The sequence below is a fragment of the Pseudopipra pipra genome, chromosome W (genome assembly GCF_036250125.1).
Source record: "Pseudopipra pipra isolate bDixPip1 chromosome W, bDixPip1.hap1, whole genome shotgun sequence".
In the NCBI taxonomy this organism is placed as follows: Eukaryota; Metazoa; Chordata; class Aves; order Passeriformes; family Pipridae; genus Pseudopipra; species Pseudopipra pipra.
In genome coordinates, this window is record NC_087580.1 from 28,832,612 (window position 1) to 28,845,835 (window position 13,224).

Genomic DNA, 13,224 nt, shown 5'->3' on the forward strand with positions numbered 1-13,224 from the left:
GGGGGCCCTGCCAGGGCAGGTCCGCCGGGTGCTGCCGGCGAGGGGCAGTGGCACAGGCAGGGCTGGCGGCCAGCCCGGGCCCCCACAGCTGCCCAGGCCATGGGGCTGTGGCCGACACCCCCCTGAGCCAGAGCTCTGGGCCCACAGAGCTGCTGCCACCACGGGCAGGGCACTGGGCTCCTCGGGCAGGGCTGCGCACTCGCTGCTGCCCAAGCGGCTCCGCGCCCCACAGACAACAGCACCAGAGGCTGCCCAGGAGCAGCAGCACCCACAACGCCTGGGCCTCCTCACCCAGGCACCCACACCCGCCAGGACACCAAAAGTGGGCAGACTGTGGGCACAGTTGCACCCGCTTTGGCAAAAGGCTTCAGGGCAAGTGGCCACCACAGCTTTCCAGTGACTCCCCAGCCTCACAGCAACCCTTGGCAGCTCCAGCTGCAGCCTGACATCCTGACTGACTTCAGTGGCCCTGCTTGAGGCTGGACACACCTTCCACACTCAGGTGTCCCCAGCCAGCACCACTGGTGCCATCCTTAGAGACTCTGCTGGGACACCAGCCTCGGGCTGCAGCTGTTCAACCTCTCCTCCACACAGGCACCTTCAAAACACGGGCATGGCCTTCTAAGCTCTACATCCAGCACTTGAGGGCAACAAAGGAAGAAGCGGCAGAAGCTGAAGCAAAGCAGGGCCTCGTGTGGCGGAGCTTCAGGGATGGAGGCAAGTAAGCACCGTGGTGTCTGCTGAAGAGATGGCCCAGTTCACCAGCTCACACTTTGCTGCTGGACGTTCCTCCTTTGGTCCTGCTGGAGCCCATTCCCTACCAGTGCATGGCCCTGCCTTGTTCCTGGATCCAATCACCGGGAGCCCTGGCAACAAGTGGGCCCTGTGTCCACCTGAGAGCAGAAACTGGCAGAACGTCTCTGCTTCCAGCACTTCTCTTGGCTGCTCCTTCAGGCGGGTGGCACCTTCAGGGGAGACACACAACAGCTTCTCATCCCAGACTTCTCCCTGTCCCCTGCACTTCCCCAATGGACTGGACATCAGCTGCTGGCCACAGCTGAGCACACAGACACTGGAGTGTTGAACATGCGAAACTGGGCTGATTTTTTTTCCAGAAGGCAAGAAAACAAGCAAAAAGAACACAAGGAAGCTTGAGAGTCTCTCTGTCCAATCTAATTGTCCTCTGAAACTCAGCAGCTGATGGTGGCTTTGTGCTGCTGCTAATCACTTCCACCCAAAAATCATGCCAGGAAGGAGCAACGGCTTCTGACAGATGACAAGTCTTGCCACTAATTGCTCCAGCTGCCGCTCCCAACAGCCACCTGCAAGAGGGCAGACCTCAGTGCCCCTTGGCTTTGGCTGCCCTCTGGTAGAGAAGTCCCCCGGGGGCACAGCTCTTTGGGGCAGGAGACAGGCAGCAGCCCTGAATCCAAAAAATCGGTCTGAAAAACTGCTCAGAGACTTTTTTATCTTTAAGCAGCAAGGTATTTGTTTATTCAACGTTGGGAGCAAGCCAGCTCGCGCTGGACAAACTTGCTCGCTGGCTCCTCAGAAAATCAACACTTTTATACAATTTTCAGATATGATTAAATGCATATTCAAGTGATTACAACATCTATCAATGCATATTAATAATAGGCGGAGTATAGGTGGAGCTCAGGCAGGGCTTGGGGTGGTGCTTCTCTTGGCTCCCCATTTCGGAGGGTAGTTCCCATCTTCCTCCATAGGGGAAGGGGCTTCAACTCATCTTCCTCAGCTTGACCCTTCTTCCTTTCCATTGTTCTTGACCCGCTCACTGAAGCTTGGAAAAGGCCCTGGCTCCAGGCCTATTTCTCCTATTCAAATGTCTACCTGATCCTGTTATATTTCTAATTTATTGCTTCTAGGCCTATTACATGTTCTTGCACTATTCTCTGAAGCTTTGGTCCAATAAGTAGAACAGAATGAGCACAGATCATTTTGGATGTTGGTAACTTGTTTGCAGGCCCAAATTTCTTAGTTAACTCTTTTGGGCCTGGCCTCCTGTTTCAGCCTTGCCAGGACTTGGGGTGGTGGCAGGTCTCCTTGGGCCAGGACCTGCCAGAGGCTTTCCCTCAAGAATCCCAAGAGGAGGCAGGGAATGCTGAGCAGAGCAAGCCCTGCCCGGATGTCCCATCAGGATGACACTGTTCTAGGGGGAATTCACTGTATCTGCTAACTCTTCCTGACTGGCTTAATGACTCAGCCATGGTGTGTCCCTGTCACTCAGATCCCTTCTTGGCCGCACCTGATGTTGTGATTCGTGTGACTGACCATACCTTTACCATCCCTGTAAGTAATCCTTCTTATTTTAGTTGTCATGGCTGAGCTTCGTGAACGAACATTTGGGGAGGGCTCTACCCAAGTTTGTTGCAAGCGCGTTGGTGGCTAAAAAGGCCAATACAAGACAGGCATGTCCGGTTGCAAAAGGCACAGCAGAAAGACTCCTTAGGTGGTATATTCTGCAAGGCAAGATTCTTTCTGCGTTGTCTTTTCTCCTCAAGGGTGATCCGGCGTGCTTTCTCGAAAGCATCAGCTGCATTATAGATAGTGTGTCTCCAGGCCTCACGATTGGAGGCCAGAGTAGACCAGTGATGGTGATCAGTATGGCCAAGGCTGAGATGTTGTTTCAGGGAGTCCTTGTATCTTTTCTTCGGGGCTCCTCTCTTGCGGCAGCCGGTGGCAAGTTCACCATAGAGCAGGATCTTAGGGAGGCGGTGGTTGGTCCTTCATCCTGGAGACGTGCCCTGCCCATTGCAGCTGTGTTCTCAGCAACATGGCCTCAATACTTGTGACTGCTGCTTGTTCTAGAACAGATGTGTTGGTCCTACAAACTGATTTACATGTGCACATGAGCAAAACATGAAAATGCAAATATATTGTTTGTACTCAGTGTCTCTCCAAGTGTCTATTTATAGATTTGGCTCTTTTTCAATATTTTTTATTCCAAATGTTTTCAAATCTTTGCATGTGTATGTGTTCTCTCATATAAAAATCACCCATAAGGAATCCCTATGCATGTGTCATTTGATGGGGTCACTTTTCTGTGTTCAGTTCCCTGGAATACACCCTCCTTAAAATATGACAGCTGATCCATTTGGAAACTCACCAAAGGACAGGTGAGCTTCATTTCTACTTTCCCTCATTATCTCCTAAGTTTTGATATTCAGGGGCTGAAACATGAGGGTCTTTCCTTCTGTCCTGATCTGTCTCCTCTAAGCCCTCCTTTTCCTGTTCCCGTGGCTTCCACTGCCTTGTTAGCTTGTCATCCCCCCCGCTTTACACCCCCAAATAACACGTTTTTCCTCTCCCCCTGTGAGCCATCACTACTTATCTATCAACCATCTGCCATCCAAGCCAGCAGCTCTCTTCCCTGCCAGTGCTGCTGCTTGGAGAACCAGAAATCCTGGGCTGTCCTTTGCCTGTTGATAAACAAAGCAATTGGCTTCTTCCCCAGGGACTGAGAGTGTCACCTCCCCCAGACTGGGGCCTGGAATTCCAACCACATTCCTGACCTTGGGTTTCAGTTACCCATCAGTTTGGGGGAGGGGAAAAGAAAAAAGGTGAAGAGATTACAGCAGCAAGTAAACTGGGGCTAAATGTACCTTCATTTTCTCAAGCTGTTCTGGAGAAATAAATAAAAATAGTATTATGGGGAAAAAAAGTTCAAGCCAGGTATCAGTTTACTGAATTTGATCAGGGAATACAGAATAGGAACATGCCTGCAAACACACATCTGCACTAACTTCTCAAACTGTACAGTGCAAAGTCTTCCCACAAGGAGTCTGTACAAAACAGTGGGAATGGAATCAGAGAGGGGAAGGAAAAAATCATCAGCAGTGCCTGTGCCAGTCAAGGGGCATTACTGAGCAGCACCTACATTTCCATGGCTCTCTGGGCAGGTCATTTTTCATGTGTGCCAAACAGCACATCTTGAAGCTTCTTCCCATTGAAATACTACTGACATTTCAGGGCATCTGAACAGCCAGATTCTTAAAGCACAACGACCTCAAGGCAAGGGAAGAAGTGAGATTCAGTGGCACTTGGCAGAAGCTGCCCAGTGCATTGTGTCAAATGGGTATTTACCAAAAGGAGCAACAAGCTCAAGCCATCAGGGAAAGAGCCAGATGATGAAAGGGTGTTAGCTGCTGAGAATTTCTTTGGGAAGAAGTAGACTGTTAACTTAAGATAGAAATTTGCAATATACCATGGAACCTTATTCAAAGTCCAGCTGCAAAATACATTAGTGTTAAGAGTGTGAAATAAATCCTAAAGTGTCATCAACAATGTGATTTCTCTTTATTCCCAATCACTAATTAAAGAAACATAACTCAGATGTGATCTCACTCTGTGCTCCAGTGACATTAACATTAGAACAATATTGTCACTGTCTACTGGTCTCTTGTGCTTCTCACTGGCAGGCATTTGGTGCACCCCTGGATATCCTGCTAATGAGGTAAAAAACTAATGCTTCTAATATTTCAGATTTTCCTCTCCTGTTTGTACACAGTTGGACAAACTGGACCAAGTTATTCCTTGAAAGCCATCTCCTGGATTTATCATTAATTACTCCTTGTTTTGATCGTAGAGGAAAAAAGCTCACACAAAACAATCTCTGTGGACCCAACAGAGAAAACATCCCCAGGATCCTGTTAGAGCACAAACCCGCAAACAGGGATGACAGGTCAGAGAATCACAGAATCATCAACGTTGGAAGAGACCTTCCAGATCTTCTAGTCCAACTGTCAACCCAGCACCACCAGAATCACCCCTAAACCCCATCCCAAAGCTCTACCTCCAGATGCCACCTGAATGCTTCCAGAGACTCCACCACCTCCCTGGGCTACTTGTTTCAATGCCTGAGCACTCTCTCAGGGGAAAAAGTGTTTTTGAATATCTAATCTAAGCCTCACCTGATGCACCTTAAGGCCGTTTTCTCTCTTCCTGTCACTAAAGGCTTTGCAGAAGAGACCAACACCCACACCCACTAAAACCTCCTTTCAGGTCATTGCAGAGAGCAATGAGGTCTCCCCTGAGCCTCCCCTTCTCCACACTCAACAATCCCAGTTCCCTCAGCCGTCCCTCAGCAGACATGTTTTCCAGAGCCTTCCCCAGCTCCGTTCCCTTCTCTGGACACGCTCCAGCCCCTCAAGGGCCTTTTGGCACTGAGGGCCCAGAACTGGACACAGCACTCCAGGTGGGGCCTCCCCAGTGCCCAGCACACAGGGGCAATCAGTTCTCTGCTCCTGCTGGCCACACTCTTCTCCACAAAGGCCACGATGCCCTTGGCCTTCTTGCCCCCCTGGGCACACTCTGCCTCATATCCAGCCGCTGTCAAGCAGCACCCCCAAGTCCCTTCCTGCTGAGCAGCTCTCCAGCCCCTCTGCCCCCAGCCTGGAGCGTTCCAGGGGGTTGTTGGGACCTGGGCAGGCCCTGACACTTGGCCTTATTGATCCAGCCTGTCCAGATCACTCTGCAGAGCCTTCCTGCCCTCCAGCACATCCACACTCACACCCAGATCAGTCAGTCTCCCAAACAGACCAAAGTCTGACCACCAGCAGTCCAGGCTGTCAGTTCTGCTGCCCCTCCTTCCTTCACTCAAAATGGAAAACTCCCATTTTGAGGTCTCTGTGCCCAAGACAGTTCTTACCACCACATCCCCCACCAGTCACAGAATCATGGAATGGTTTGGGTGGGAAGGGACCTTAAAGAGCATCTCAGTCCAACCCCCTGCCATGGGCAGGGACACCTTCCACTAGACTCAGAGCTCAGAGCCCCATCCAACCTGGCCTTGAACACTTCCAGGGATGGGGCAGCCAGAACTTCTCTGAGCAACCTGTGCCAGGATCTCACTACCATCACAGTCCAGAAATTCTTCCTAATATCCCATCTAACCCTTCTCTTTCTCAGTGTGAAGCCATTCCCCTTGTCCTGTCACTCCAGACACTTGTAAATAGTCTCTCTCCATCTTTCTGGTTGGCTCCCTTCAGGCACTGCAAGGCCATAATTAGGTCACCCCAAAGCCTTCTCTTCTCCAGCCTCAACAATCCCAATTCTCTCAGCCTTTCCTCACAGCAGAGCTGCTCCATCCCTCTGATCACCTTGCTGTTCCCCTCTGCACTCACTCCAACAGGTCCATGTCCTTCCTGTGCTGGAGCCCAGAGCTGGAGGCAGCTCTGCAGGGGTGACAACATTGCAGCCATGTGTGTTCCAGCAAGGACACTGTGGAACCTCCTGGAGTAAAGGGGCCATTGTGACACTGCAGGGCCTTCTGGAGCCAAAGGAACCCTGGGACACTGCGGAAACTCATGGAATCAAGGGAGTATTGTGACAGTGTGAAAACTCATGGAATTAAGAGGCCATTGGGATACTGCAAGGCCTCATGGAACCAAAGTAACCCTTGGAGACTGCGGAAACTCATGGAATCAAGGGGCCATTGTGGTGCTCCAGGGCCTCATGAAATCAAAGGAATCCTGGGACACTGTGGAACCTCATGGAACCAAGGGTTCATTGTACCATGAAGGGTCTCATGGAACTAAGGGAGCCCTGAGACATTTCAGGACCTCATAGAATCAGGGGGCCACTGTGACACTGAGGAACCTCAGGGATTCAAAGGCCACTGTGACACTGCAGGGCTCATGGAACCAAAGGATTCCTGGGACACTGTGGAATCTCATGGAACCAAGGGGACACTGTGATATGTGGGGCCTCCTAGAACCAAAGGAGTCCTGAGACATTTTGCAAACCCATGGAATCAAGGGTTCATTATCACACTACAGAGCCTTACGAAGCCAAATGGACCCTGTGACTCTGTGGAACCTCATGGAATCCAGTGGCCATTCCCACACTGTAAAACCTCATGGATACTGTCAGGTTCCCATTATGAAAAGACGGCTCTGCCCAAATTCAGCTGCAAAGGAGACCATGTGCCAAAGTCAGCAGTCCAGCTTTGATTTAACAGTAAATAGGAGGGAGAGAAAGAAACAGAAAGAGAGAAGAAGAGAGTGGTGGGAAGCCAGTGAGAGAGAGACAGAGATGAAGTAAATGTATCACACCATGGAGATCCCTGAGGCTCCCACCGGCCCTTCTTCACCCTGCTCTGCTCGGTGGAGGGTCCCCAAGTTGTGCTTCTGGGCTATCACTTTTATACAGCCCAAGCCCCGGGTATTCAGGGGGGTAGATGCTGTTCCCACAGCTTGGGCTGGCACATCTACCAGGACTTGCTTCCTTTCCCAAAACTTGCCACGGTGGGAGTTTTGCCCGGTGTGCTTCCAGTCTGCAGGTGGGAATCTTTGTCTGGATGGGTTCCCCAGACCTGCCTTACCAGCCCTGGCTTCCTATTGGGGCTGTCTGCTCTTTCCCCCAGTCTGCACAGTGCAATTCTGTCCTGGGGGCTACTTCCAAAGCTTCACCTCCCTTTAGGCCTTGGAATTAAAGGTCTTCCTGTTTGCCACCAGTGCTTATGTGTTGTGGCGCCTTATGGGATTTTCCTGCTTTTACAGTGTTTTGAGACAGTTCATTGTGCCCTTCAGGTCCTTCCATGTGCACACACACACAGCAGTCTCAGCAGTGTCTGGCCCTCCAAAGAACACAAGACCTGAGGATTTGTAGTTCCCACTCCAGTGGTTGGCACTTGGACCTCCCTCCATACCCAGAGCTCAGAACTCCCTTGTGCCAGGAAGGTTAAAGATATTGTGCCTCATTCTGCCAAGACAAACCTTTGAACAAAATGTCCCTCTGTGTTTCCTGGGATAAGAGCACTCTATTGTCATCTTCCAAAACCTTGGAGAGGTCCAAGAGATCTCCCAGGAAGGAATTTGGGGCCTCAAGCACATGACCCGTATATAGAGGCTGAGGACTCAGGGGTCAGTGGTGCGAAGATTGAGGACAGTAGAGGAGTAGCCTGAGAGGTCTGGAAGGGGAGTGTCAGAGCTGGTGGAGCTTTTCTTCCTGTCAGAAAACAGCCTAAGAAAGAACTAGTGCCACCAAGGGCAGCTGGGGTGGCTTAGACTGGTGACAAGAAGTCAGAAATTTCCCTCCAAGGTCACTGTTGTGGTGCAATATGTCACAAAGAAGGAGTCTGGATGAGCCCAAGGCTTTGTGTGTGCAGGAAGAACCAGGGAGGACGCAGAGATGTCAGTGCAGGAAGGTGCCAGCCAGGTGGGGCAGCCGGGGGGATGACGACAGCCTGCAGGGAAAGGGGCAGGGCATGGACACCGTAGGACAGCCTGGGCTGGAGAGGAGACAGGGATGGGGAGAAGCTGAAAGGCCCTGACACAGCCACCTTCTGCAGGCCTTTGGCCATGGCTGCTGTCTGTGCCCCTGATGCCAGGAGGAGGGGAGTGCCCCTTGCAGCCCTGGGGCCTCATGGCCTCCTTGTCCCTGCTCAGCAGCCTGGCAGGTGCCACCCCATGGTCCTGCCCTTGGCATTGCACATCCCACATCCCAGTGCCCCGGGAAGAGCCCAGAGGAATGAGGCAGGGACAGGATCTGCCTTCCCAGGGGCTGGGGTTCAGGCCTTGGCCCTTTGGATTAAGAAAACAAGTCCAGTTTTCCTCAGCATCAGAGCCACCTTTCCCTTGCTTGTCCATCCTTGTCATCACTGTCTGCAGTTTTCCGCTCTAACTGGAACCTGGGGACATGTTCTCAGTTGTGCCCCTCAGTGAGACTCATTAGCACTACAAGAAACTTAAGTGTTTCCATCTCACTTTGACTTCTTGAAAAGTTGTTTGAACTTACTCTCAGGGACTGAGTCTCATGTAAACAACATCAACATCCCCTGAGGGTCATGAAATGCCTGGGGCTGTTGCTGTGCTGCTGAGCTGGGCTGGGCTCCTGGCACACAGGGAGCTCCTGACAACCAAGAGGAGCTTCAAAGAGACAGCTCTGCTGGTGAGCAGCTCCTCTGCACAGCCCAGCAGGGCTGAGGGCACTGCCTGCAGAACCCAGGGCACAGGAGAGAAGGCAGAGATGAGAGGCAGCCTGGGCTGGGAGGTGACTGAGCTCTCGCTACAGGAGAAACCTTCCCAGGATTTGAAGCAAGAATTCTCTGGCTGTAGGAAAGTTCAACTTCCCTTCCTGGAGGCATCTCCTAAAGCTGCCACATCCCACAGGTTCTAGGATCTTTCAGCAGGACTCTCCCAGTTGCTGCAGTGCAGAGGAAGTGGCCATATGGCAGAGCAGGGCAGGAGCTGCAGGCAGCAAGGGCAGAGAGGAGAAGGGAGCAGGAGGTTCAAGGGATCCTGGGGTGGGAGGACAGGGCAGAGCTGCTCAGGGCAGGAACCTTGCCAGCCCTTTGCCACGGTCAGGCTGTGGCTGCAGAGCAGTGCAGGTGAGTTCCTGCAAGTGCCTCTCCCAGCTGCCAAATGGCAGCAGTGGCAGGAGCTGTCAGGATGGCTCTGCTGCATTTGCTGGGGTGCAGCAGGAGAAGCTGCTGCAGAGCAGGACTTGCTGCTGCCCCATCAGAGGCCCAGGGCCAGAAGGTTCCCTGTGGCAGGGCTGGCTGTGGGGTGGGAAGGTGGGGGTGCAGCCAGGGGTGCCCAGGGCTGTGGTGCAGAGCAGGGTCCTGCCCCAGGGCTCTGTGTGCTGGGGCAGGGACTCTGCTGCCTGCCAGGGTCAGCTCTCAGCCCGGCCAAGGAGCTGCCACGGCCCTGCAGGGAGAAGGGGTGGGTGGAAGGAGTGACCCCTCAGGGCAGGGCAGGGCTGGGCAGGGCCCTTCAGCTGCAGGCTCAGGGCTCCTCACAGCTTCAGCTCCACCTCCTCCATTTCCAGGGGCCCTTCTCAGGAAGCACATCCCCCCAGAACACCTCCCCCTTCCCAGCCACCACAGGCTGTCTGGGATCTGCTCTGCAGCCCCTGCCCAGGCACAGCTGCCCCTGGGCACTGGGGTGGGGATGGCTCTGGCAGCACTGGCAGGGAGCTGAGCTGGGCACAGGCAGGGGCTGCTGGCAGGAACAGCTCCTCACCCAGAGACAGGCAGGCAGGGAGAGGCAGCTGCTGCCACAAGGGCTGGGCAGGGGGATGGGGGCCCCTCCCTGCTGTCCCTGTGGCACAGACCCCTTCCCTGAGCAGCTCCTGCCTGGGCTCCTTTCCCAGCCTAAGCAGAGCCTGTGCCCTCAGGCCCACGGGGGCTGGGCTGTGCATTGCCCTGCAGCAGCCAGAGCCCAGGCAAGGACAGGGCCCTGATTTCCAGCTGTCTCTCTGTGTCCCTCCTCCCTTGGCAGCAGCATTGTGGCATTTCACTGCCATCCCCTGCTGCCTGGGCTCTCCTTGTTCTCACCATTGGGTTTTCTGAGCCAGTGTGGGGGTTGGGGGTGGCAGATTCCTGTCCAGACACAAACCCTTTGGGTGCTGCTGTGGGGATGTGTCTGTGGGAGCCAAGTGCCCAAGTGCCCTCCAGGCACCTTCAGGGGATTCAGCTGTTTGCCTGGGTGTCCTGCAGGGCTGCAGGTGCCCTCCAGAAGGGCACAGCTCTGCCATAGGATCTCTGTGCTGCACAGGATCTCCACGGAGAAAACTCCTCAGTGCTAAATCCATGGAAACGCTCTGGGCAGCTGTACTTGGGAGCTGCAATGATCCCTGTGTGTGGCAGTCTGGGAGGATAGAGATGAGATCCTAATCAGGCATCCTGAGGAGAGGCAAGGATTCTGTCAATGTGCTCTTTGAACCAGGATTCCTCTGATCCCAGAAGTGCCTTGTTTCTTTTTGCAGGGAATTCCTAAGGGCCATCCCCTTTCAGCTCCAAGCTGCCAGCCAGGGGCAGCTGTGAACAGCAAAGATGGCCAGCTCTTGTCTCTGCACCAAGAGACCACCCCTTTGCCTCTCAGGACTCACAAGATTTCACTTGGAGCACATGAGAAATGTCAGAGATTTCAACCATCCAAACTCACTCCTGGCAAGAGGAACTGGAACAAAATCAAGTCCCCCAAATCCCCTCCCTCTGTTCTGCCCTTGGGCAAACTGTGACCAGCAGTTCTGGAAATACTTTGATGCATCACAAGTGCATTTAATTGGAGGTCACCCTGTGCTCCAAGTTGCCTCTCACTGCACAGCAAGAAGGATTCCTTGGGAGCCCATTCCAGGGTCCCTGCTCTCAGTGCCCCCTTCAGCCAGCAAAACCCAGAGCTCAGGGAGAGGGATGCAGAGATATCTTCCTGAAAAGAGGCCCTGAATGCTGAATTGCTATGAGACATGCAAGATGTTTTGCTGATTGAGTCTGGCCTAATTCAGTTCTGCCTTTTTTCTCCTCAACAGAAAACAATAACCTGAGGCAGCAAATGTCCAACAGCAGCTCCATGCCCCAGTTCCTCCTCCTGGCATTCGCAGACAGGAGGGAGCTGCAGCTCCTGCACTTCTGGCTCTTCCTGGGCATCTCCCTGGCTGCCCTCCTGGCCAACGGCCTCATCCTCAGCGCTGTAGCCTGTGACCACCACCTGCACACCCCCATGTACTTCCTCCTGCTCAACCTCTCCCTCACAGACCTGGGCTGCATCTGCACCACTGTCCCCAAAGCCATGGACAATTCCCTCTGGGACACCACAACCATTTCCTACATGGGATGTGCTGCACAGCTCTTTTTCTTTCTGTTCTTCATGTTAGCAGAGTATTTCCTCCTCACCATCATGTGCTACGACCGCTACGTTGCCATCTGCAAACCCCTGCACTACGGGACCCTCCTGGGCAGCAGAGCTTGTGCCCACATGGCAGCAGCTGCCTGGGCCACTGCGTTTCTCGATGCTCTGCTGCACACAGCCAATACATTTTCCCTGCCCCTGTGCCAGGGCAATGCCCTGGGCCAGTTCTTCTGTGAAATCCCACACATCCTCAAGCTCTCCTGCTCACACTCAGGCTACCTCAGGGAAATTGGGCTCATTGGGGTTACTGCCTGTTTAGTGTTTGGTTGTTTCATTTTCATTGTGTTCTCCTATGTGCAGATCTTCAGGGCTGTGCTGAGGATCCCCTCTCAACAGGGACGGCACAAAGCCTTTTCCACGTGCCTCCCTCACCTGGTCGTGGTCTCCTTGTTTGTCAGCACTGGCATATTTTCCAATCTCAAGCCCCCCTTCATCTCCTCCCCATCCCTTGATGTGGCCCTGTCAGTTCTATACTCTGTGGTGCCTCAAGCACTGAACCCCTTCATCTTCAGTCTGAGGAACCAGGAACTCAAGGATGCCCTGAGGAAAACGATGACTGGATGCTTTTCAGGAGCAATAAAGTGCCTGTGTTCTGATGCATAGCATTCAGAATGGGACTCCTTAATGGACCAGCCTTCTTGCTCAGGTTTTTCGTGAAGGTCATTGGGTTATCCTTGTAATATTTTTCTCTGCAATTAAATATTATTATGCATCTGCCTTCTAATTTAGTGTCTACCCATTGAATTTGACCCAGAGATGTATAAATGATGAATTGTATTCTGATTATTTAAACAAAATAAAAGACCCTGCAGTGTCTTCTTTGTCCAAGACTCTTCTGCTCTGATGTTCCTAAAGGACAGCACACTGCAGGACAGGATGTATTTGCAAACAGGAAGGGGACAATAATCCCAGCCCAGCAGCAATGCCAGGGATCAGCAGTACTTGGTCTTTCCAGAGCTGCTCTCTTGCCACTTCCACACTGTCCTCCTGAGCCCCTTTCTCGCTGTAAGGCCTGAGTGCTCTCTGAGCACAGTCCTGGGGGCTGGAAGCCCTTGGAGCACAGGCAGGGACAGGCCCTGGGAACTTGTGAAGCAGAGCTGGGCTCCCTTACAGCATCTCCAGGATGCTGTGGCATCTTCTGAGGGCACTGCATGTACTGGGTCACTTCTTCTGTGACCTTGCTCCAGGGATGGAACTCTCCTGCAGTGTCACCATGACACTCCTGCTCTCTGCTTTCCAGGTTTCAATTTTAGATCCACTCTTCCCCTCCTGTTCACATGGACATCCTGTGAGTGCTTCAGAGCTGCCATCCTGGGGCAGCTTCTGCCCAGCGTGGGCAGGCACAAGGTCTCTCCAGCTGCTCCTCTCCCCTCCCCAGTGCCACTGTTTTCTGCAGCCTCCTCCTCCTTGCCCAGCACAGCCCTCCTGGCTATTGAGAAGGCTGGGCAGTGTCACTGGGAGACCTCTCACAAACACTTGGAAAGGCCAGAGCCATTCCAGAGCTTCCTGGGGCCTTGGGAAAGGCAGACATGGAACCAGTCTGCAAACAGGGCAGCAAGGAGGGTTGGCAGAG

General features: G+C 53.1%; 2 protein-coding genes across 2 annotated transcripts in view; one reads left to right on the plus strand and one right to left on the minus strand.

Annotated features, from left to right (window-relative positions):
* The window catches only part of LOC135405264 (zinc finger protein 883-like), a 127,708-nt gene that overhangs the window by 88,485 nt on the left and 25,999 nt on the right, over positions 1 to 13,224 (minus strand). The gene's annotated exons all lie outside the window — the stretch shown is intronic.
* Positions 11,024 to 12,254, plus strand: LOC135404532 (olfactory receptor 14J1-like). The gene has a single exon (XM_064639272.1). The coding sequence runs from the start codon at positions 11,295 to 11,297 to the stop codon at positions 12,252 to 12,254; it is 960 nt and encodes a 319-aa protein (XP_064495342.1). The 5' UTR covers positions 11,024 to 11,294.